General features: G+C 42.5%; 1 protein-coding gene across 2 annotated transcripts; it reads right to left on the bottom strand.

The window, feature by feature from the left end:
- PRDM1 (PR/SET domain 1) lies at positions 1-22,884 on the bottom strand. Of its 2 annotated transcripts, XM_039237444.1 has the most exons (7): positions 22,657-22,884; positions 20,794-21,033; positions 14,142-14,261; positions 10,284-10,536; positions 3,951-5,050; positions 3,344-3,472; positions 1-2,960 (listed from the first exon to the last, which is right to left on the bottom strand). In XM_039237444.1, exons 1-7 carry the CDS (start codon positions 22,696-22,698, stop codon positions 2,388-2,390), a joined length of 2,457 nt encoding a protein of 818 aa, XP_039093375.1. In that variant the 5' UTR covers positions 22,699-22,884; the 3' UTR covers positions 1-2,387. The 2 variants fall into 2 exon arrangements, with proteins under 2 accessions (XP_039093375.1, XP_039093376.1); XM_039237445.1 differs by lacking the exons at positions 14,142-14,261; positions 20,794-21,033; positions 22,657-22,884 and adding an exon at positions 11,651-11,714.
- Between the last annotated feature and the right edge of the window lie 2,665 nt (positions 22,885-25,549).

Raw genomic sequence — 25,549 nt, 5'->3', positions numbered from 1 at the left:
TAAAGCATGAACATTTATATTTAATTTACATTTTGACAATTTGCACATAAATAACAATGTAAACCAGTACGTAAACATAAGATAGTTTGTTGTTCTAGCAAAGTAAAAAGCCAATAACTTTGGTCAGTTTTAACTTTGATTAGAGGAAAAACAATAAAACCACTGTTGATTGTGGGCTCAACATTCACATGTAAGAGGCCTACGAGGGGAAGTCAAATGGTAGAGAATCAAGTCTCAGGTCTTGATAAAAATTCCCACAAATAAGAAAGCACAAAAGGGAAAAGAACAAAGGAGCAGAGTAGAAAGTATTTGGTGTCAATGTCAGACTGTGATGCTTTGGTGTACCTACAGTTAAGGACTGTGTCTGTCAAACCCTGATCCATAGAGAAATTGTCAGTTTTGCTACTTACAGCAACGGGTCAGTAAGGCTCTTAGGTTTCCCTGGATTATCCTAAATTTGTTCTTCTTTAGTTGCCACCGATAAAAGGCTGACTATATAAACCAGGTTGATTAGTGATGCATCAGTTATTTAGGAAGGAAGGAAATGAAGAGAGAAAAGTTAACAGTGCTAAAGGGGAGTAATGGGACTACTTCTGTGACTTGGGTGTGACCACAGAATCATCATGTGGCAAAACAAAAACAAAGCCATCTTAGATTGTCCTTATTGGTGAAAAACGAGGACTCTCTCTCTCCCTGGTTGTTACGCAGTCCCCCAGGACGTTAGGGTCTCTTACAATGGCGAGGGGGTGCCCAGGCTCACCAATGTGATTGTGAGGTCATGTGTGAAGCAGAACCTCAGAAAGGATTGTTTTTTTCTTTTTTGCCCTTAGGAAAAGTAGGTTCTTTTACATGGTTTGGCTCACAATTTAAGTGGTTATAAATATATTATATATACACATGGTATAGTGGTATAAATAGATTTATAAATATACATCATTCTTCGAGACACCTTGAATGCTGACATGTAATCTTTGGGCTTAGCAGAGTCAAAGACAGAATGGCATACATTCTATCTTTTGGGAGCACACTTAGTTTCTCCTCTAGAGTAGCAAATCATTAGATAAGACATCATTTCCTGCACTACTGGACACACTCAATGAGGTAATTGTTGTTGAACAACTTTGCAATGCCCTTTCATCTTTAATTAAATTAACCATAAAATGTAAAAAGACAAATACTGAGGAAAATCTGAGTTTTACAGAAAAAAAAATACAATTGATGTGTTGGGACTAGGAACACGCATTGCCTGCTTTTACCCTAAGACAACAAGAATACCCGTTTTTTGGTTTTTTGTTTTTAAAGTGTGGCCTGAGCCTATCTACCTCAAATCCTTCCTGGTAGAGCACCACGTTTGTGCAATTCTGACATAACAACAACAAAAAAACCCCCAATAACAACGACACCCAGACTCAAGCCCCCAAACCTCACACATACGAAACCACCTGTGCTTTGGGAACATTTTGCAGTGGTTTTAAACATGGCATTTTGTCTTATTCACATTTTCAGATAATACACTGGGATGCAGAAGTCATGTGACCACTCTGAATGTGGTGGTCACATGACTTTGGGGTGGGGTATCCCTGCATTTTGGAGTGGGAGACAGGTTGGCAAAGCCTTCTCTCCTTTCTGGTAAATCCATGACTTGGGGGGAAAAAATCTGAACTACCTATGGAAACCTCCAAGATTCCCTTTCTTGTTTCTCCTACCTAAGTTATTATGGGGTAATTCTGCACACATCCCCCCCTCCCCCAAGTTATACAATGCTGTTCAAATGACAGATCTTATGAATTAACACATCAACTGTCTAACTTTGGCAACACCAAACCTCATTTTCAAACCATTATTACAGAGGGAGGTCAACTGAAGTAACGTATTTGTTTACTAAATCTTAAGAAGTTAAATGGATGTGCAGAAATTATCTACAAGGAATGGCCACAAGACAAAACTATAACATTTATAACTCAAATTACAAGGAATTTTTCCAGTCATTGTAAACTTTTTTTAATTATTGCTTTTTGAACGATAAACTGTATAATAAATTATGAAGGATTATCATTGAAAAAATAATTATGGCTAGGCAATAGTCTTAGCAATGGGAAGGCTATGCAAACATATCCACACAAATATTCAAAATACACAGGTTCAAATATATAGATGGGGTGTAAATAAGTATATATAATATGTATATATATTGTCTTTGCCTCATTTATGCCCTGAGATTTCAGTAACTTTGGAGTTCCTTCTTTAATTCCAGAGAGGTCAGGGGAAACCATCTGCCATCAGGAGAGCTTTGCAGCACTGGAGTTATGTACAAGCATTTGCTACAGGCACCCTGACTTGCCAAGTCATAAGTTAAGAAACAAAACACTTTTTGTTTTCTGGAAATCTTAAGGATCCATTGGTTCTACTGTTTCCTGTTTGACCTTTACAGGCCCCAGAGGTAGTGGGTTGCTGTGAGCCAACTTCATGAGGGATGGGTCTGATGACTCATAAAGGCTACACCCTGAGAGGAGTCCATTCCCCATGTTTCTTTGCAAAGACACTTTCAGGCCAGTGTCTTCTTTCTCTTTTCTGACCATAGCCAGAATTTCTTTCTCCACCACGGAGGTCACATCGATGTTGTCCTCCATATCCTCGAGCCGGTCGGCGTTGTCACTGATGTCAAACTTCTCGATTTCTTCGTTGATCCGGGTCAGGTCCTCCAAAGGGATCCCCGTGGCTGGGGCCACAGGACAGTTCCCCTTCAGGTGAACCTTGAGGCTGCAGAGATGGATGTAGCTCTTGTGGCAGTGGGCACACTTGTGGGGCCGCTCCCGGGTGTGTAGGCGCTTGTGGAGTTTCAGGTGCACAAACTGGGTGAACTTGGCAGGGCACACCTTGCACTGGTAGGGCTTCTCTCCAGAGTGGAGTCGCAGGTGGGTCTTGAGATTGCTGGTGCTGCTAAATCGTTTGTGGCAAACCTACAGGGGGGCGGAGGGGAAAGGGCAGAGACGGGAAGACCAGAAAAGATTAGGAGTTGCCAATGGGAAGGGCAAGCTTACATGCCAACACCCAGCAACCTGTGAGGCGAGAAGCCTCCCTGTGGCACCTATGGTGTGGCATTAAGCAAACAGGGAGACGTGGGCACACTGCGCACGAGGAGGTGTTTACTTCCCCTGCCATTTTCCACCCACTGAAAGCTGGCTGCGTCACCATCTCGGCTCATCAGCAGACGCTGGGCTACCGCCCCGCGGCAAACCAAAATTCTCCTGTTGCTTTCAACTACGGGCTATAGGACACACACAGGGCACTCCTCAGACATCTTCTACAAAGGTTAACATTTCTACCAGAAAACACTGCCCACCTGGCATTCGTGTGGCTTCTCTCCCGTGTGGACCAGGTAGTGTTTCTGCAGGTGGGCCAGCTGCGTAAAGCCCTTGTTGCAAGTCTGGCATTTGAAAGGCCGTTCTCCGCTGTGCACTCTGAGGTGGACCTGGAAAGAAGCCACGTGGGTTATCCCAGCTCTAAGTCCGCTGTAAGACCTCACGGGTCTGCTCAAGGACTCGGGCATTTATGATGCAAACATCTTAAGAAAACCATCAGGATAAAGCTTAAGCCGAACAAGCAGTGCCCCCAAAGTTTTCAGAACGCTTTGTTTTGTTTGAGCGAAAGGAACAAAAGTCACCGGCCAGCAGGACTCTAAACGGACCTTCTAGCCCAAACCCCACAGTCCCATTATTCTGAAGAAAGTCAGCCGAGGAGAAGTAATCAGGCCAAAGCCACACAGCCAGAGGTGCCAAAGGCAAAGTAACCTCCCCCCCCCCCGCCCCCCACGGGTTATTCCCCGTCTAAGAGGTCTCCAACTGTTGAAAACACACCTCGTCCCCTGCGCAAAGCGAGCAAAGCGCAGGGGCACAGGTGCGCAGACGCGTAGCAGGCGCACCGGGACGCGCAGGCGCTGCAAGGCCTACCTTCAGATTGGAGAGCTGGCCGAAAGTCTTGGCGCAAACGTTGCATTCGTACTTAATCTTGCCGTTCTGCTTCTTCAGGGGGTAGGGCAGCGTCTTGTAGCCCGTCATGTTTCTTTTGTTTTTAATGAGATTTATGGCTTCGTCACTGCCGGGGGCCGCCAGCGCCGCTGAGGTAGCTTTGGGCTGCACCACGTGCTCCGCCGAGGCGGCGGTGCCCGCCGTGGGCGACCCGCTGGTGGGGCTGCTCGCCCGGTCCTTCATGCTGGCAGCCGCCCCGGGGAGGGAGAAGGCACTGTGCGGCGCCGGGACGAGCACCTCGCGTGCGTGGTCGGGCTGCAGCGGCCTGCGGGCTCCATCCGAGGGCAGCGAGCTGGGCAGGGAGGCCGGGCTGAGCAGGGGGTGCGGCAGGCCGCCGCCCCCCAGGAGGCTGCTGTAGACGGGGTACAGCCGGGGGAAGAGGCCCAGGTTGCCCACACCGCCCATGCTGCCCATGGCGCCCAGGCCGTTGCAATTCACGCCGTAGGGGGGCAGAAGGAACTTGGGGTAGTGGGCGTTGTAGGAGGGGATGAAGGCCGGGGGCAGGTGCGGGGCCGGCGCGTACCCGGGATAAGAGCCCAAGCCTTCGGGGCCGTAGGGGGCGTTCAAGTAGGCATATGAGTCCCGGTGTTCTGGAGGGCAGGGCGCCAGGGGAGACACTGTGTTCCCCGGGCTGCTGTGCGGGCTGCAGCTTTTGAGGCTTTGGTCTGGGCTGCTTCTCGCCGAGGGGCTCGGGGTCGTGGAGGACGGGATGGGGGAGTGAGTGATGTAGGTTGGCCTCTCCATCCCATAGGCTTTCAGAAAGTTCTCCGGCAGAGGGGCCCGGAGCGGGTAAACGACCCGAGGGTAGAAGGGCATTTCGGGGCTCCCGTGTTTTCGGAAGTCGTCCGTGTCCTTCTCTGGGGCGTGGGGTGAAATGTTGGAGCGGTAGCAGTCCTTTCCTTTGGAGGGGTTGGAGTCCAGTTTCAGGATTTCCTTCACGCTGTACTCTCTCTTTGGGACAGTCCTGGGGCATAGTTCATTTTTCTCGGTGCTGGGCTGCTTTGGATGGCCCTGTGTTTGTGCTGAAATCAAGAATGGATGGTTACTCAAAGGGTTATACAGAACTTAAGTGAAATTTCCAAAGCTGCGCTCTCCTGGAGAAAACTTGAGTGCCAGCAGGCCACAAGCAAGAGACACCTGGCTTCTCAACGCCCTCTCATTCTAGAGGGCTCGGGGGCGCTTGCTTAAACACACCCCTCGGTTTTCTTCTCAGCAGAATGGGGACAGTGGCAGCATCTCAAATGAAGAGCACCGTCTGGATTTTTCTGTTTCTACTAGCAAAAACCGTATGATGGCAAAGTGCTGTTCAAGCTAGAATAGGAGAGCTTCCATTAAAATGGGGTGGAAAAATCCTGGGGTGGGGGTGTCAGAGACTAATAAAAGTCATTCTGATGTTCACAGTATACGGAAAGGAAATCAGCACACCCTGCGAACTAGATGTGAAAGATTAAGACTCATTTCAAGTAACAAGCAGTCATCAGTTTTCACCTCGATTCTTGTTTAATACGAATTTGATAAAACCCTGTTCAAACTGCCTGTGCCAACTAGCCAGATTAGCAATGTGGATGCCACCCCTTCCCCTCTGATTTGCTGACAGCACAGGAATGGCACCAAGGCTCTGTCTGGTCTAACCAGGCTCCCAGCAATGCCGTCCCCTGGAATCACAAGGCGTGACATACTCCTCTCTGCCAAACCACAACAGGCACTTCCCGAGCCAGTTCAATTACTTAGAGCACCAAAGAAAACAGGCAGCTAAGATGAAAGCATTTATTCTATATTATTACTCGGTGAATACACTATTTAGGAACAGCAGCAAAGAGGGCAGTTCCAGACTCTCCGGGCCATCGCTAGCCCTGCCTCTCTGAACACACGGAACAAACGATGCCTTTGGGAAAACACCAGTCAGAACAGGGAACACCAAAAACTCCCCGCTCAGCCTTCCCTAAAAATCAAAAGTAAAACAACTCTACTTCGCTGGAGCTCAGGTTATCAGGGGGGCGATCATTCCAACTGAACAGTTGCCCCATGAGTAGGAGTGTGTTGAAGCCATAAGCCCTCCCGTGTGTGCTGATGCCTCGGGAGGCAGGGGGGCTCTTGGCCTCAGCCTTGGAAGAGGACAGGTGTGGGGGACCATGCTGAAGCCTCTGTAAAAGTATCATTCGTCGTCTTAAAAAAAAAGTTTCCGTTTGATTTTACTGAGAAAGCACTCCAGGCCTGATATCTGATAGGTCTAGAAATGAACTGTGTGGAAGTCCAGATTCTGAACTCTTCAAATCTATTCTCTGGGCTGACAGACTTGAGGGATTCGATTCCAGTTTGAGAGGCCCTCGGAGAATGTTATCTCTTGCTCGCTGTTATCAGTTACTCCCGGGTGAGCCAGCAGCCCCAGAATAAACACAGCCAGGACACTATCAGCGAAGATGCTGATGGGGGCAGTGATGGAAAGCTTGTTGAGGGAGAGGGATTTCTGAAGCCACTAAACCAAAATAAATAACCCCTTATCGGGCCAATATCAGTCTTTCAGTGAGGCCCAGCAGGCAGGAAGTTCAAATTGTCACTTTTGTTTTTTAAAGCTGAAATGGCAAAGGAAGAGAGACAACGCAGTTGGAAAACTGATAGGCAAGGCATCTCACAGCCACAGGAAGGAATTTATGGAGGTGAAAAAGAACAGTTTGGAGGCACCACGTAGACCCACATAAAAAAAAAAAAAAAAAAAAAAGGTGTCATCCTAATAAAATGAACATACAGAAACTTCACCATCCTAAGTTTCTGCCATTTTTATGTGGCAAATTATACCAGAGTCTCATGTTTCCAGTGGCTTCAATACTCTCTTGTTTCTAAAATTCAACAGATTAAAACCGTAAGCAAGAAGCAGGAGTCCAGTCCATCAGTAGCACTGTCCCTCCTATATTCTGTCAGGTGTTCTCACTAGGTGTCCCCATAATTCAGTTATTAAAGTGCAAACAGAGCTAAAGATTAGGCCAAATAATAGGAAAATCAGAATTCATAATATTCTACGCAAAGTACTTATTAGCACAGGGCTGGGCATATAGTAAATCCACAGTAGATGTCTGCTTTCATAGAAGTCAATTTGTATCTTATTATAAACAATATCCAGAGGGAAATGTTAGGCCCCTAAGATGTTCTAAGGTGGAAGTCATGGAGTCTATCTATGTGAAGGTACATTTTAAAAAATCATCCTTCAGCAGCTGAGTAATCAGTAGAGCTGGTGTCATTTCTAACTCTCCCACTCAGCAGCAGCTTGAGTTAACATGAAGAAGAAAATCAAGATCTGTTTTTGTTCTTAAATCTTAAATGGCTGTAGGCGGACGGAGTCATTTCAAGAGTGAACTGCTTCTGAAGGCTCTGAATGGCTTAATTATGCCGACTCACATTTTCGATCTATAATAAGAACCCCCAAGACTACAAGAAAGAACCTAGAAGTTCTGCAGTAGGCAAAACAAAGTCTGTTTTCAACTGAAACTGAGAAAGCAGATTAACATTTAGAAGTCTATAATTTGGTCAACTGTTTTCTAGATGGGTTGGTTAGATACATAGGAAAAAAAATACCAAAAAACTTGGGAGCGGTTAAGAGTTAAATTTAATAGTTTTTACTCCTTTTGTTTTTTGTTTTGTTTTTAAAATGCCAATTTGTGATTCCTGGCTACTTATTGTTCTTCCATTTTAATTCGAATCTCTTCTCAAAATTCTACCAACGGAACCATCACTGCCATTTAAAGTCCTCATGGAGATTCTGGCACAGACCTCTATTGTGCTTGAAGCATGGAAACCCAACACAACTCATTTGAAGACACAATCTACCTATTAGGCCTGATGAAACAGTGGAAATTTTCCTGATCAGAGGCTCAATCATCAGCTACCACACCTAGGACAACTGGTTTCACAATCAGCAGCAGGAGTCTTGGCTTAATGTGACTGGTTATTGTTCATGCTCATTCTTGACAATGAATACTGGACAAGGAAAGGGTACCTGAAAATGTTAAATCTCCATTTAGAAAAAATTCTCCACAGGCATAAAAGGATATTTGTGGGAACCAAAGTGTCATTTCACAGTATACATGCAAGTTGCTCTGTACACAAAGAGTTAAGCACTTGAATTTTAAATACCGTGTCAGGGAATAAAAACACAGGGCCTTTGAAACCACACAGGGTGAAGAATGTATGTGAGAAAGCTTCTTCACGGTTGGGGCAGTCACTGGGGTGGATCACTTCAAATGGAGTTAGTTTTAGGAAAAAAAAAAAAAACCCACCAAGGCCTTTCTCCAAATCCCTGAAAGATTAAGCTCAAGGAGTATAAGGAGACTGTCAAGATGAAGTGAACTGCCACACCGAGAAAGTCAAGAGGAAGCAACACACCTTCCTCACATCTTCTCTAGTGAGAGGATCTGCTAGAATAGAAGTTGTCTTTTACCACCAGGCCCTGAGCAGTGAGCCTGGCATGTGCAGACGCCCAAACGGCCGAATGGCTCCTGGGATGCTCCGCACATTCGACAGACTCTTGGGAGCTCTGAAGAGACATGAGGGAAAAGAACGGACATCTTTGGTCAGGACCGGATTCACCCCATCCTGCTCAGGTTGTAGGCCAGCTTTTCCAATTAGTTTAAGACTTCTTCCTGAAGCTCAAGGGTGCAATGATTGTGTGTGTGTGTGTGTGTGTGTGTGTGTGTGTGAAAGAGAGGACTACGAATGCAAACCTAAAAGGTGATTAATCCTATGAGGGAGGTTGGTAAGTTTTTACAGCCTCACCTTTTCAGAAAACTATAAACACACTATTGAGATCCTACGGAGATCAAGTAAATTAGACAGTGTGGAATGAGCACCAAATAGCTATAGAGTTGGCTTACACCTGACTAGGATAGGTAATTGGTTTGTTAATTGGTCCTGAAGTTAAAGTTCTAATTTATGTTAAAATTAACATTCATTCCAAATGTTTCAAAGGTGAAAATGTGAATGAAAGCAATTCAGCCTTCAGATAAAGCAAATGAGACCTCATTATCAATAGTTGGCGTAGTGGGGGAATTCTTCGTACTATTCTTGTAACTCTTCCATAAGTTTGAAAAATATCAAAATGGTTACAAAGATTTCAGAATTTAGATGCCAACATTTTAAACCAGAAGGATTTAATGTTAAAAACCTCCTTAGCAATCTGAGAACATATAACCATAATTACAACACATTCGAGTTTTATGGTAATTCTTAAACTATTCCTAGAGATCACTTGAGGATGACTAAAATGAGGTAGTCCTTTCTAGAGAGGTTAGGACATTTAACAAATAAAGTAAAAGCTTATAAACCTAAGGAACTGAGAATTTGTTAAAATAAAGTGATGGGTGGGGGGGAAGAATCACCTTCCTTTATGTGATACATGTTTTCAGGTTCGAAAGGTCATCTTATCTTTTTTCTTTTTCTAAAAAAAATAAAAAATAAAGTGATGGGGCACCTGAGTGTCTTAGTTGGCTGAACATCTGGCTCAGGTAATGATCTCATAGTTTGTGGGTTGGAGCCCCCAGTCGGGGGGGGTCTGTACTGACAATGTGGAGCCTGCTTAAGAGTCTCTCTCTGCCCCTCCCCCACTTGTGCTTTTTCTCTTTCTTAAAATAAATAAATAAACTTTAAAATAAATTTAAAAAGATTTTTTTAAATTTAAAAGTAAAGTGATAGGGGACTACTGTAATACTGATCAGGAGATTAGATAATTAGGAGTAGGTTTCTGCCATAAGGAAGGAAGATTGATCTAAAATCTTTAGAGTTATCCATTTAGAAGAATATTTTTAAAATTCCAGCTGTAGTTTTTCTAGAAAATCCTGAATGCTCTACATCAGACCATGAATTGATAACCAAATGTGCATCTCTACAATATTTCAACACACATTTTAAGCACCAACAAATCACCACAAACAAGAGCTATACCTTAAATACTAGGCATGTCAGGACCAATCCCTTTTATACACCTACTGCCCCCTTTTTAGAAGGATTAGAATTGGATATATATTTCTTCCTGTAACTTTCTGAATTAAACACTCAAAATAGCTTTTAACATTTTACATGGTCGAGTTTCATAATGGGGAATAGGGACTTAATTTTTTTCCCCTTTTTCTAGTCCCTTGTTTAAGCCACCTACTTGGCCTAACAAATGAAGCCATATAATTAAACAACATGTCATTAGCTCATACGGGCAGAACAGACATTACTGGCATTTTTTATTTTACTTTATTTTTTCTATAATCCACTTACTGAGATTCATCATTGTCAGCTCTCCAGGATAAGGGTAGTGAAGCCTTTCTGCAAAGTCCCGACAATACCACACAAGAAGCTCCTGGTTGGCAGGGATGGGCTTAATGGTGTAGAAGTAGATGTTCATCCCGTTCTGACACGCAGCCAGATTTTGCTCCCGGGCAGAGTGTGCCGGATTCACATAGCGCATCCAGTTGCTTTTCTCCTCATTGAAGCCATCGATGAAGTGGTGAAGCTCCCCTCTGGAATAGATCTGTCCAAATTAAAAGACAGACGTGTAAAAGAAAGTCAGCCCCAAAGCAATGGAAAGCTTCCCCGGCACCTCGAAGAATAAACACACCAAGTACTGAGTGTGCTTTCTCATTCCCTGTTGCCTAGTTAGAAAAAAAGAACGAAATTGGTTTAGCCAGAGTAGTCTTGAATCAGCAGAAGTAAGGGCGGAAACAGGTAAGGCACACTTTGTCAGTTACCTTTTCCATTTCAGTTTTATCGTCTTTTCATGTACGGGGAAAAACAACAGAAGAATGAAACACAACATTTCATTTAAGGAGCCGCCTAAGGCGGACCAAACCACCCGAGAGTATTACTTTTGCTACAGCCGTGAGTGGCAAATGGGCGATGCTACTAACTTTAGTTCCGATTATGCTGACTTTTAATGCTTTGAGTCACTGGGTAGAAGACCAAGTCAACTGAATACGTCAAACTGAGTCTCTCAGCTTTTTCTATGGCCTCTGTACTTGCCGTTTCCTACACCCCCGCCCAAGGCTTAAACTATGCAAACATCCTCCACCCCCAAGCCTCCAAGTCCAGAAGTAACACTTGTTCATATGAATACTTGGAACCTTGCCTTTTTGTGGAAACACTGGGTGGGGCAAAGGTGAACTTCACCTGCCATCACAAAGTGAGCACCGGGACAGAAGCCAGAATTTGACAGTCTACTGAGAAGTCACTTTTCCTCTTGATAAACATGTTCGGCCTTGCGCTTTTCTTTCAAGCCAAAGGAGGGGAGAGGGAACCCTCTTATCTGACGGGTGGTTGGCTAAAACACCACTCACAGGGCCACAGGCACACGTTTTTCAAAAAAGAACAGGAAGAAGCTACGTTGTTCTTTAAAGGCAAAGCATAATAAAGAATTCAAAGTTTGCCCCCACAGCACTACTACTTCTGGTTAACAGATGTACTCAGGCTACTTGATAAAAAGGCAGAGGTAAGGAGAGGAAAAATTAAAACCTGCACTCTTGCTGAAACTACTTTATAAACAAGCTCCTTCCCCTTCCACAGAAAGTTTCTCTCTCTCTCTCCCTTTTTAAGATGGACCACTTTTCCCTCAGACTTAAGAAATTTCCTTATACATCTATAATCAATACCTGGTTATCTGCAACTTGTAGTCTTCACGTAGTAGGGCACTGTTCATAGCAGAAATTTTGCTCTAACCGGACAGCAGGTTATTGCTTTGTTCCTAGTTACATACTGACTATGACAGTCTATAAATCGGTTCTGTATTTCACTCAAACGTTATCAGAAACAAAAAGGAACTCTGTCCCTTTAACACGGGCAGTAAACACCAGAATCACTTTCTTTTAAGAGTAACTTCCTGTAAATTGTGAAGGGGGAAATACATGTGGCTTCATCAAAGCAGCTTGTGAGAGCTTTTGCGGTGTGTTTTGTTAAGAGAAAATGGAACAAGGCTGGGTGAATTCTGCTATCAAGAGGGGTTTTCAAGTTTGTTTACTCTGATGTGCAAACTTCCAGGAACATGGGGTTCCATCGCTCTGCACTCTTCGCTGGGCGGAGACTGCTTTCTAAAGCTACGGGTATGAGATTCCAGTCAGCCTTCCATGGACTACAATTTACTGTATCCCCATTTAAAACACAGGAATGTCAATGCCATGAAGTCATACATACACACACGAAAATAATGCATACGTCAAATGTACACTGCTCTCTCTTACCTCACTAAATTGTCATATATTATCAGGAAGATTAAAATGTGCTGACTCATAGGACAGTTACAAGAAATGTCACTGGTTTCTCAACTTGAACATCCCTACTCTTTTTGCCTGTGTAATTTGCATTCAAGTTTTTCTTTCCTTACAACAGATGTTCATATTCCTGCCAGCAAAATCAGGATGCTTTTAACAATACGTGGGGAGTTTTCTCCTACAATATCCTTTGTATGTGAAAGATTGATTCAAATAAATCCTCCCAAGGAAAGCATTTCAGTTGCTTATAGTGAGTCTTTAATGAACCAGAGAACTGGGACAGAGATAGGAGGTTCTTAGGTATTTCTTGCCTTTTTAAAAAATGACCATGCATCATTAAGTCTTATGCTGGAATGTGTTAATTCAGACCTCTGACTCCAAGAATTACACACTTCTGTGGCTCATTTCTGAGAAGACTATATTGGCAAGAAAGGCAAAAATGCACTCACTGACGTTTTGCCCTAGAAGTCATGAAGTAAATATATTTTAAGCATGTGTAATTATTTATTTTAAGATTTTTAAAAAGTTTATTTTGAGAGAGAGAGATAGCACGGGTTGGTGCTTGCGAATGAGCGGGGAAGGGGCAGAAAGAGAGGGAGAGAGAGAATCCGAAGCAGGCTCCCCGCTGTATGTGCAGAGCCAGATGTGGGGCTCAATCTCTCAAACTGTGAGATCAGGACCTGAACTGAAATCAAAAGTCAGTCCCTCAACCGACTGAGCCACCCAGGTGCCCCAAGCAGGTGTAATTATTAAATAAATAAAAACCGTGAGCACACATTACTTAAGTGAACAATTCTTAGCATCTCTCTTGTTTGGAAAGTATTAAAATAAATTTCTAAAAACACAAAACTTCTTGAATTAAAAAAAAAAAATCCTGTTTCTATGGAACAGCTTCTGAATGATCCCCAAATACAAGCTTTTTAAAACGACATTTGTCCAAAACATAGGCATCCTCGGTAAATACTGGCCAAAATAAACATAATCCAGTTTTTGTTGCTACCATGCAGCTGTTTCTTAAAATAATTCACACAATGGTTCCCTAGTAATCAGGTTCACTTTATCCAAGTATGTATAAAAACTTACTTTTAAATTTAATAAGCATATTCTTATTTTCTAATTAAGAAAACTGGATATATCCTAGAGGTCTATGGGAAGATAGAAAGCAGTCCAATTTTTTTTTTCTCTGTCCCTTCCAATTCAGGGTCTTTTACTCAAAAACTCCATCTAATTAGTTCATCTTTGAGGTCCTTTCTAATCTTGGTATTCCAAAGGAAATTGTATCGGCCAGACCTTTATGCTCTCCCATGATTGTAAGCATTTGCCTTATGCTATGGGAGTAATGTACATACTGTCACATCTAATAGTTTTATGTGCAGATAGATACACGACTAGTCCCAGTCACCTCCATTCCCCTAGTGGCATCTTCCACTCATCCTTCCTTAACAGCATTTATTTTCAAGCTAATTCATTTACGATTACTCTTCCATTCAATTAAAGTTAACTCAGCAAGAAATCAAGAAGGGGTGAAATCTAAGGCTCGGTGACTCATTACTACTTCCTTGCAAAGAAATGCAAATGAACCTACCCTTGAAGCAAGCAGCAAACTGTTTCCTTTCATCACAAAGCTCTAATGAATTGCAAAAATTAAGATTCACATAACAGTCCATATCTCCATCCCTAATCACCTAAAGGCTGCTTTTCTAGAGCCAGACATTTAGCCAGTTACAATCACATTTGCTTACAATGCTCTATGCCCACAGGGCCCCCAAATGTTGTGGTGAGCCCTAGTACAGATTGAGAAAGGAAGTGACCCAGCAATTCTAGCTCCATTTTTTCCCTTAATTCTTAAAGAGTCTGAAAAATTTTCTCTACTTACCCGCCAAAAATATTGCCTGTTGGCGTTCTTAGGAACAGTATCATTGGTGTAGATTTCACCTATTAGAGGTCCAAAACGTGTTCCCTTTGGTATGTATTCTTTACTTACTACTCCAGTAACCTATAGGGGGTAAAATATGAGATAACTACTTCAATTGTAAAATATTAACTAAGTTTTTTATTGAATGGTCTAGTGGTAATACAATCAACAATGACAAAATTATGATATGGAGAGCAGATATCAATGGTGCCTACATAATTTTAACAACAAGCTTCATCTTAGGGGGAGGACATCCTTCAAACTCCTGGATCATAAGCAAATACCCAACCAAGCATTAAAATCGTCTAATGGATTACTGTCTGGTGACTAAAGGTCCTGTATTTTTATTATTACTTTTCATGCTAGAAGAACAGAGAAGGTAACCACTCTGTTTTACGTGATTTTAGAATCAGATATTGCAGAATTAGACAGTCAAGAGTAAACTACTTCAGCCTGCTCCTAGTTTCTTATTTCTCCTTCTCCCTCAAACCATAAACACAGCATGCTTGAGGGGAATAAAATAGTTTTAACCTCAAAAACCAAAATAATGCTCTTTGGTTGTTCCACAAAGACCTAAGGAACCAGAAGCAAAACACATTGTATGTTTTTTTCATTCCAGATGAGGGTTTTTTTTTTTCATAGCTTATAAGTTCTCTTTAATAGAAGAAAGATTTTTCAAGTAACTTTGTTCTCCTCTAGCATCTTCTACTCAACAGTAGTCAAAAGTCATCCTTTGAAATGGAATTTATACCAAGGAGAGCTGTGGGTTCTAAGATCTGAGGAAATGACTTCTCAGACTGGATCTATCACACCAGAGCCTTACTAAAGAAACATGTTAACTATGCCAATTCCTCCTTGATCGTAAATTTCTTTAAGGGAGTGAAAAAAAACCAACAACCACGAATCAGGAAGCAATTCATCACTATTCAAAAGAACTCTGTAAGTAGTCCTCTGCAACATTTTGAAGTTAGTTTTGTTTTGGTTTTTATTCAGTCACTTTTCCATTTTTATTTTTTTCTTCTCCCAAACTGAATACTTCTTACTTACTGAGTATCTTACTGAAATGGACTGAGAGGGGAGGGAAAAAAGAGTATTTATTTCCAGGTTTTACTAAGCCCGGTGGCCCCTGTGTACCTGCCATGGTAGGTCCCAATATATGTATCAGTAAATGTTCACAGTTGACTATCTATCAGATTTTGGTTGTGATGTAAACGGATACCTCAATAAATCTCAATAAAGAATTTAAACCTGTTTAAATGGATGTGGAATAAGCACATCTACATGGTTGTAAAGTCCAATCTTTCTCATGTACATTTCTTATCAGTCAAGGATTTTTTTTTTTTTTAAAAAACAATTTAGTATTCAGTATACAAGCCTCAATGGAGCGTACCCGGACTGAAAAGACAGGATAAAGGAAGAAAGGAAAGAAAGGAAAGGAAAGGAAAGGAAAGGAAAGGAAAGGAAAGGAAAGGAAAGGAAAGGAAAGGAAAGGAAAGGAAAGGAAAGGAAGGAGACAGAAAGAAAAGAAAATTTCCTACACCTAACACAAGTTGAAACAAGGTTGTGAGCTAAAGTGTTATTTTTGGTACTTTATGAATTTCTGGCAGAGAGCTGAAAAAAGCAGATGTTCATTTCATCCTCCTCCTCTGCCTTCATTTACATCTATGTGCCCTTTCAATACAGTTCATCATTATTGGTATTTGTTGGCAGTAAAACGACTAGGGACAGGAGTACCTCAGAACAGTCTTGAGATAAAAATACGTACTGAAGCTGAAGTAGACTTACTTCTTCAGAGGCTCATGATTTATGCTATATTATTGAACCTAATTAATTTGAAAAATTCATGGAATTGACTTCTATGGCACACAAATCATCTGGCATTCACATTTGAGTGATTATTCCATAATATTAAAATGACAAACAGGAAAAACAAATAATGTCATTTGTTGGTGAGCCAATAATTAGCAGTTGATATTTTCAACATATCCACTTTAAAGCAGTAATTTAAAGAAAGGTACTCAACTGGTTCATCAACTTTGATTTAAATTATAGTCTCTTGCAGACAGTGTCTTGGGAGTCAGAGCTTGATTACCAACAAGTAGCATTATATTGAGGTCAGGTTTTTTCTTCTGAATTGCTCTTTTTTAAACCACTGGGTCTCTTAGTTCTCATCTATCAATCTTATACTAAGTAAAGACACACAATTTTCTTATGGCCAAAAAACTTTGATAGAATCTTGTTCCCACAAAAGAATTTTCAGAAGACATAGCCACCTAGCACCTATTTGAGTACAAGTATAAGAAAGTCACTAGGATACTATAAGACAGTACTTGTCATTTATAACTTTACAAATGCAAAATTAATACAAGCTTAAGCAAGCAGGGAAGGAGAACAATTAAAAAGAGGAGTGTCTGTGGTAGAAGAGAGGTCTATGAAAATTTTGTCCTTAAAAAAAGAGCCAAGGAGCCTTCAATATTAGATTAACTTTCTAAGTGGGACAGAACCCTATTATTTTAAGTTCCTATTATACACAGAGCTATAGGGAACATATAAACTCACAAAAGTGGATAAACAGAGATACAAAACCATAGAATTTCAAGCTTGGAAGGAACTGTATAGCTTATATGCCCCATCTATAACCATTCCCAGTTTAGCACTTTAACACAGGATAAATACCTTCATCTCAAATCTGTGTTTGAGACATTATTCAAAAAGGACATACAAGTTGCAATTTTAAGATTACAGTACTTGGCTAGGTAACTGTGGAGGGGGAATAGGAACCAAGGTCGTTTCTAATGGGAAGCGGAAGACCTAGTCATATTTTCCCTCTGGCCCTAGAAAGATCCAGATGTGAATCTTAGCCAACAACATTCTATCCTTGGGACAAGCACATGAGACCGAGGAACCTCGGTGTGTGCCTTGAATCACAGTGCTAAAAAGACTAATTAAGAATGTGTTCACCTAGCTCAAGTAGGAAACTTCACAGGAACTGACCAGGGTCCTAAAGAATTACTACTAGGGGCCGGCTGCTGTGTGCCTCCCACTAACCTATCAGGGACAAGACGCTGGATCCTATACTTCCTTGACCCCTCTCTTGCCTCCCACCAAGCTCTTCCATACCGTGCATTCTGTTGAGGGCCAGCCCCTCCACCACTTGGTCAGATCTGTCTCTGTCAGTGACCTCAGTTACAGGATACGCCCTGATGTCTGAGGCTTCCAGACAAAAAAAAAAAAAAGGGGGGGGGCGGGGGGCTTGTTTTTCATTATACAAAATGAAGATTTCACAACTTAGGATGGGGGTTGCTGACTCAAAGTCTGATATCAAGGAGAATATAAACTTTTTTTTTATGAAGCAATTTCTCCTTTAAGGAATATACAAATACACACTCATAGCAGTGGGCTTTAAGCAGAAACCTTATTCAGGTTTAAATGTGGTAGGAGAATCATCTCCCCAAATTACACTAAGATGATTTAAATCACTAGCTATCTCTCCTCCTCCCCAGATCTGCCCCCCATAAAAATGATTTATTCGATTAAAATTCTATTTTGAAGACAAGGATATTTGCATTAAGATAACTAGAACTCTGTAATGGACTATGACTTCAGCTTGCTTCATTTTTTTATAAAAAGGGGGTGGGATAGATGGAAGATGTTTTTGAACGATTTCCTCCATAATTATCTTTATATTAAAGGAAACATGGTACATTGTCTCACAAATAAAAGGCAGTATGAAGAAGAGGGAATTGCATGTTATGGAGAGATACTTTTTACAGATGGCTTGAGTTAATAATGGACTTCAATCAAAATAGACATTCAGCGAGTCCCCATCATTGGCCTGATGTTTATCACCGCATGACTCTGGGAGGTCAGACTCAGAGCCACCGCGCCTCTTGAATACAGGCAAACTCAATACCGGCTACTGCTTCTAATATAAATGTTTAAATTGATCTTGCCATATTCAAGTATTCACAAAAGATTATTTCAGGAGGACAAGGGGAAAATCCCCCTAAAAGAATAACCCCTCAGTTAAAAAAAGTTCTAAACGTTTTGAATAGTAGGTCTATATTTGGTTTGAGTTCTGGAAATAGGAAGTAAGAACAGCCTCATTAAAGGTGCAGAATGATTCTAAACCAAATCTAAAAATGAGGGGCAAGATCAGAAATATGGTTTGTATGTTTTGTTTTTAAACCCAAAGAAAAAAAAAAGGTGCTGACACATAGCACAAATTCATAATGAAAAATGGTTTTGTTAAAAAAAAATCCCCCAGTATGTCAGCACAACAGTACATAATGTAACATCTTCTGCTATTTAAATGAAAACATGTAAAGAAGGGCAAGATAAATCAGTGAGATAAAAACCCCACATAGAAAGCTTTTTTTTCCCTTCTTTCCATGGCTGGTGGGACTGAAAGAACTAACTGAATAATGATAATGTAAACATTTCATCAATCCTGAAGGTTTCTGTTCTAGAACTGGTTTGCAGGTAGCACACCCTCAATGGCTCAATTCCCCAGGCCTCTTTCACCACCTTAAAGAAACTATCCTTTCCCAAAGTGCAAGAAGGAAGAAAGAAACAGAAAAACAGGCACAAATTCCAGACTAAATGTAAGACAGTATTACATTCAAGTTGGTTTCCTCGTTCTTGTTACGAGTAGGAACTGATGTGGGAAAATAGAACAGGAGAGCCCTGATCCCTCATTAGGTGACTTTTGAAAGACCCTCTTTAAGGATACAGATACTGCATGAACATACTGAAATAGGAAGTTATACGTTCAGACCCAAAAAAACAAAAAAACAAAAAAAAACCAAAGAAGCTTAATGAAGGATCGGTCTGAAAGATGTAAGGACGATAAATAAAACCACAGTGACACCAAGAGGGGCCAGTGTAGCATAATCAAGCAGTGGCTGGGGAAGTCAGAGAACTTTGCTCCTAGTCCTCGCTCAGGCTTCTCACTATACCTCTTGGGTAAGTGACTATCTTTCTGAACCTTGGACTAATGATCTGAGGGCATTTCTTTATTTAGCTATGATTTTAAGCAGAATGATGGAAATTGAAAAACAAGCTGAGAGCTGAACTGACGATAAGAACGTTACAGAATTAAAAGCCAAAGATGACCCACAGAATAGAGGCCTTTATTTCAAAACAATGGGCAGGACAGGGCCACACGGCACAAAAATGAACCCTGGGAACGGACCAATATTTGGTCAAATGTGATATGGGAAAAAACACACTACACCTTTTAAAACCACAGCCAAACCTTAAATAGCCAAACAAATCCTACATTGATTCCATGGGCCATATCTTATGAGACTTTCTATTGAGAAGGGGGTTACTTTCAGAAAGAGGTATAATTAAAGCTGACTTCTGCGGGTTAAATTTTTGGTAACATTCTTGTACAACTGCAATTTGAATTTTGCTTTAAAAAAAAAAAAATCTGCCTCCATTCTTCCAGCAGGAAAATAGAAGGTTAAGCTTTAATGAAACTCAAAGCAGAGTTGCTCTATTTAATTTTAGACAGCTGTGTCTCCCCCTCATCAAAAACACTGAACTCAGACACAAACAGGAAAGAGACAAAGTATTTCCCAAACAGGCTCCCTGACTCCTTCAGACACTGTTGCTTGGGGAAGGAGGAAAGTGATCTGACATGGCTCTAATGAATTGTCCCAGTATCAAATTATGGATTCTTATAGTCAGGAATCAGTTCTTTCTGAAGAGAGTGACGGATGTGACCGTAACCTATGGTAGTAGTGGTGGTGGTCCGTTGAGGGGTGGATTCCCTCAACTCAGTTCAGCTTATGGACTAGTAAGAACAACAGCGGTAGCCGAATTCTCAAAACAAGAGGTGGTTCTGCAAGTTATTTCACAGCTAAACATCACGCCTCGCTATAATCGTTATATGAAAGGGTAAACACAAATCCTTTGCTCATTCCAAGTTTGGGTTTCCAGCCCCTTTGAAACAACAAAGGGTGTACCCACTTCAGAGGCCAGTGAGAATCGGCCTGCCAACCCAGCCAGAGCAAAGAGTTGCCGCAGATAAACACAGTGGTTAGCTCTGAAGTCATCCCGACAGTGGACACTTTTACACGAACTTCTTCTTGGTCTATGCCACCACTTCAATTCATAAACACGTCAAGGTTTTGAGAATAATTTTAGAAACCCAGCTAATAAAGCTGGCTCATTAAAAAGAATAAAGCCATCACATGACCAAAAGAAGACAAAAGAAACATGAGAAACTTTTTTTCCCCCCTAAGAAAAAGTTTTCTTCCTCAGAAGCTACTGTACAATCGGAAGGAGTCAGGGAGTCTGGGGTGGACAGGGGCTTTCTCGAAGGTCACTGTCAATTTCGCCCACCTCCGTTCTGCAATTCAGCTTTTCCAAGATGTGCCAACTCACCAAAAGACTGAACTGTTTACTAATTAGTATGGAGCAGTTAAGAGCTGTAGGAAATGAGCAGGACAGACTTTGGGAAAGAGAAAGCAATGAAAGAAGGGAATTAAGTGATGGATTAATTATTGATACTTACAGACTCTCGTGGATATACGAGGCCACAAGGGCAAGGAGGGAGATTTGGCGTCAGGTGCCAATCTTCTTCAGCAATAAACCAGAGGCTTACCTCTTTGCTGTTCGTGGCATATTTGAAAAGCAGATTCCTTGGTAGAGACGCCTCTGCCTGAACCGAAGTCCCTCTGTCGGCCCCACAGTCCCAGGGGTGGTCGTTCACAATGTATGTACACTTCTCTTCAAACTCAGCCTCTGTCCAGAGAGTCATATCTGCGTCCTCCATGTCCATTTTCATGGTCCCGTAGGTCAACCCTTGAAACCTCACAGCACTGGAGCTACACTTCGGGGCAGCCTGGAAGGGAAGGGAAAGGCCTTTAATCCCCATTGTCCTGCGGCTCCCCGTGAGAGGCTATGACTAATACAGTAGTCTGAGGACTTTAAAAGCAGATGCAAGAGTGCTTGGTACAATTGAGTAAGAGCCAAAAAGACATATAAAGAAGACTGCCTTGAAGAAGCGAGGTTTTAAAATGCTACTCTTACTTAGTTTTTTAAAAAAGAAAGACAGACTGTGGCAACCTCATTGGGGAAGGGTGGGGTAAAAAAAAGGAAAGAAACACCTCCAAACAATCCCGCTTTACCTCTCACAGCAGAAAAATGCTGCGGGCGCTCAGTCCTATGTCCCAGAACGCCTGGGGTCATGGCCGCCAGACCCTCAGTGCTGTGGAAAAGCTGCCTCAGAAAAGTGTCACAAACAAGGGGAGGAAGAGGAAGGAGCTCTGTCTGCCTCTGAATGAAGCTAAAAATGGAAAGCGCGTGTGGGGCAGGAGCGGAACCCAGCCGGCCTTTTCCAAATGGGGAAGACTGAACTTTCCCACCAGCTCCCAACGCAAAACTTTCAAAACAACTCGCCGCCCCCCCCTCCTCTGCTGCGCGCTCCCTTTCATCCTCTCACACGGGAGACTGAAAGGGTTGCATCCTGCCAGCATCACTGAGCTGCAGCTTTTCAGAAACGATTTGGAGCACAGGAAAAAGAGGAGGAAAAATGGGCGAAGGGGGAAAACTCCTGGCAGTTTCCTCTGATTGGTGGGCATCTCACGCCAAATTTTTGGAAAAGCAAAAACAAAGCATAAAGACTGTTCAATAGCATTCCCTGGAGAGAATTCCTTCAGGAGCCCTCAGCTACAAATAGCACTTTCCATTTAAATCTGAAAGTGTACGAATTCCCAGAAGTCACTGATGTGCTTCAGTTTACTGTAACTAAACTTATAACAAATATAGAAGGCTACGAGGACAAGCACTGCTTCCACTTGTAAACTGATAAGGATATTCCCGCAAATCCCCCCTTGCACTCAGGAAAAGTGCTTTCCAGAGAGAAAAAGAGGTAAACAACTTCTGGGATGTTTTCCCATACACACAAGGTTTGATTTAAAAAAAAAAAAAAAAAAGTAGGGACTTGAGTATCATTTCCATGTAAGAACGTGTCCTCCTTAGAATGTAAACACAGCACTCTGCGGAAGTTCTTCAAGGTGGCTTTTACATTCTTCAATTTCTTCCCTAAACATGATGCTCTTTTGAGAAGAAGTCAGATGCGAAGTTGTCTTTCCTCTGTTACGACTTAAGCAAACTTGCTTATTTTTATTTAGTTCCCACATGGACAGTCATGATGCCAAATAAATGTGAAAATATAGCAAAGTTTAAAAATAAAGCCAACCCGGAGTAGCTACTTCGGCGGGGGTGGACAGGAGCCACTACTGAAATTTCAATGAATTGACAATTATGCCTAGAACTGAAAGGGTTAATGATTCATAAGGAAAAAGTCTTATAAATGTTTGACAGTTCTAAGAGCCCTAAAGCAGAAGCAGTTCTGGTTTCTACTGCGTCTACGCTAACAACAATAGCTACGACGACGACGACGACAACAACAACAACAATTTCTGATCAATTTCAGAATGAAAAACAAGCTCAAGTTCCTTACCAAGGTCGTACCCACACGTTTCTCCAAGCAAATATCCAACATCGGAGAGAAGTGTCGCTCATCTCTACACAGTCCACATTTCCTCCGCGTCCCCTGGCGGGCTGAGCACTGACGCGCACCTCGGCGATCCCTGCTTTTGTACGGCCGCCCCGGCGCCCGCGTCCCGGCTCTCCGCCGCGGACAGGTGCCGCGCGCTGCTCTGCCTCTCCGCAGCACTGGAGGGCTGAGTGTCACTGCAGCACTTTCAGTCTGTGTTAACCAGACCGGAGGCTCTTTTCCCCACCCTGCAGCAGATTTCCCATTCGTCTGATTCACTCCCACCAGCTGCTGAAGGGGGGCGTGGCCATACCTGAACTCGCCGGAGCCGCGCGGAGCTCGGCCCAGGGCTTTCCCCCGGATCGCGAGCCGCCCGGAGCTTCCTCTCTTCGCATGTGAATTTCAACATTGACTTGGAATCTTCTTACTTCCCTTTGAAAGCGCTTAACCTCAACGTTTACTCGGGCTGTATTGTATTCTAAATACTCAGCCCGCCCTCCTTCTTGCCGAGGCTTTCTAAGGGGGCGCACATTCCTTAAATTAAGGGAAACCTAAAAATTACCTAAAAATGCTGTAGTTCCTGGGCTCAAATCCACACTTTAAAGAATATTTACCTGAAAAGAGCATGCGAAATTATTTTTGCATGTGATGTAATAAAATGTAGCTGTCTAGTCCTCCAGCTCTGGCCGGTGAAGTGCACATTTCTCCCCCCCACCCCCCCCCGCCCCCGCCAAAACTTGTCAGCTTCCATTTCTCCTGCTAACTGAAATACATTCACATTCGGCAGAACTAACTTCCCTCTTTCAACCATTTAGTAAATAGGGAAATAGGGAAAAGCTATAAGACTACAGATTAATTTTTTTTTTGCTTTTGCTCTCCTCCCCAAACCCACAACCAGACTTCTGAGGAGCGCGTGTAAGCAAAGTGTAGGGCATTAATCGTTTCACAGTTAAAGAAAATGTTGAACTGATCACTGCAAGTGGAGGGCAGACAGAGGCAGTAATTAGTGGGGCTCTTTCTACGCCCTGTCCGGCTTTTCCTCCAGCCCCAGTCAGTCCTCTGTTGAAGGAAGGACATCCTGTGATGATGGCATACAATGTCCTGTTTGTTTATTATTAAGAGCGTGGACCTTGCATTCCTGCTTCTCATTACAAAACAAACCAGATGCTTTACTTCCTTCAATGGTCTTGTGCCTTCAGCAAGGAATCCTCTAATTCAGAGAAACAATGATGCAAAGGGTCCATTTATAGCAAGCACCCCATTACAATTACTGTTTAGATCACTGAAACACAAGTCTCCCACTTTTCCTGCTTGCCTCACATAGGTGGTTGTTTTTGAAATCATCTCTCCTTCAACCTTAGGCTGCAATGTCTTTTCTAACATTTTAAGTACACGTGTGCATACACACCCACGTCCCAACACACACACACCCACATACACACACACCCAGTCCCAACTCAATGATACCAACTTAGTCATACAATGAAGTGGACATTTGAGTATTTGTTTACAGGAAGAAACAAAGCAAAACAAAAGCCCAACTCAATCATCAAACTATGTGTTTATCTTTAACATATCTTTTCTCTCTTTCAGGAAACTTTTCTAGAATTTTTGGGGGAGGTGGGGGTGGGTAGGTGGGAGGCAAAGATTATTTGCCAGGAAATGCTTTTTGTGTCTAAAGCCCTTCTACAATCTCTGTAGTACAGAACAATTACATTCCCACTAGGGGACATAAGTAACACACACTCCCTGCTTGACTGCCCCGCGACTGTTATTGCATGTTACGCCAGAGGGGACGCTAGCACCAATAGGAAACAGGACTTTTAATCGGCAGATGTGCTAAGGGTATAAAACTGAAAGACCAATTCCTAAGAGTTCTCAGAAAGCTCCAAGATGATAATTAAACAAGAGAAATCCAGCCTTCTCGAGAGGGTTTATTAACTGATGCTGAGTCAGCGCCACAATGGACAGAAAAACAATGTAGTCATACTGGAGGCTGGCCTGCTGTTCAAGCAGTCTCGCCTGCAGATGTTAAAGAGTATTTCACTTCCCTTTTAGAATCCAACTCTGTTCGGGGGCCACATACACCATGCAAGGACTGGTGAGTCAACCGTGGCGAAGTAAGGGAATAGGCAAAAAGTTGGATGTCTGAGGTGGGGGGAGAGGCTATTTTAAGCCAAATATTTACTCTAATGACTGGAAGATGCCAGTGAATCAACTCACTGTTAATTAATATCAGCCTGCACTCACCTTCAGAGGTGGTGAAATGGGCTTGAGTCTAGGGGAGGACGCAAACTTCAAATACCAGTGTGCTGCTTAGCCAGGCAACCCTAAAATTAGTTCCAGGTGCTCCAGCCAAACTGGAGAAGACCACGAGTGGAACTTGAAGGAAAGTACATTTTAAAACACTGTGTTAGGCTAGAAAATCCTTCAACTGTCTGCGTCTGGTCTAAAATAGTACCCCCCACCTCCCATCCCCATCAAACCATTTTTATTGCAACGATAGCGGCCAGGGATAGGCAATAATATAATTTAAAATCAAAGATGCAAAAAAGAAAGAAGGAATAAAGGAAGCATGCCCCATAAGAACAAGCATGTTCGTATAGTCATAGTTCAGTATGGTCCAGCACAAAAATGTTAAGGGGAGGAAGGGAGGTGAAATTCTGAGCAACACTCACCCCTTCCAGAAGGCCCAAGTATCGCGTCTGGAATACTGACTAAAACAGGGAGATGATGGAGAGCTGTGTGTGCAGAGACAGCTGTCTAAGGTTGTCACTGTCTAGAATTTTAAGTCTCAAAATGTTTGTCTCTAAATTATAACTTGATGCATTTTTAGTCACTGTATTACTTCCCTCTC

The sequence above is a fragment of the Hyaena hyaena genome, unplaced genomic scaffold (assembly GCF_003009895.1).
Source record: "Hyaena hyaena isolate Hyena2069 unplaced genomic scaffold, ASM300989v1 scaffold_123, whole genome shotgun sequence".
Classification (NCBI taxonomy): Eukaryota; Metazoa; Chordata; class Mammalia; order Carnivora; family Hyaenidae; genus Hyaena; species Hyaena hyaena.
The sequence above is the reverse complement of the archived record's forward strand: the minus strand, read 5'-3'. Positions and strand labels throughout refer to the sequence as shown.

Excerpts from the sequence above, each read along its gene's own strand:
- PRDM1 (XM_039237444.1), bottom strand. The coding sequence starts at position 22,698 with ATGTTGGATATTTGCTTGGAGAAACGTGTGGGTACGACCTTG. Across the intron at positions 10,537-14,141 it reads ACAGGCAATATTTTTGGCGG|ATCTATTCCAGAGGGGAGCT; the intron begins GTAAGTAGAGAA and ends TAATTTGGACAG. Across the intron at positions 5,051-10,283 it reads GCTGACAATGATGAATCTCA|CACAAACACAGGGCCATCCA; the intron begins GTAAGTGGATTA and ends TCTTGATTTCAG.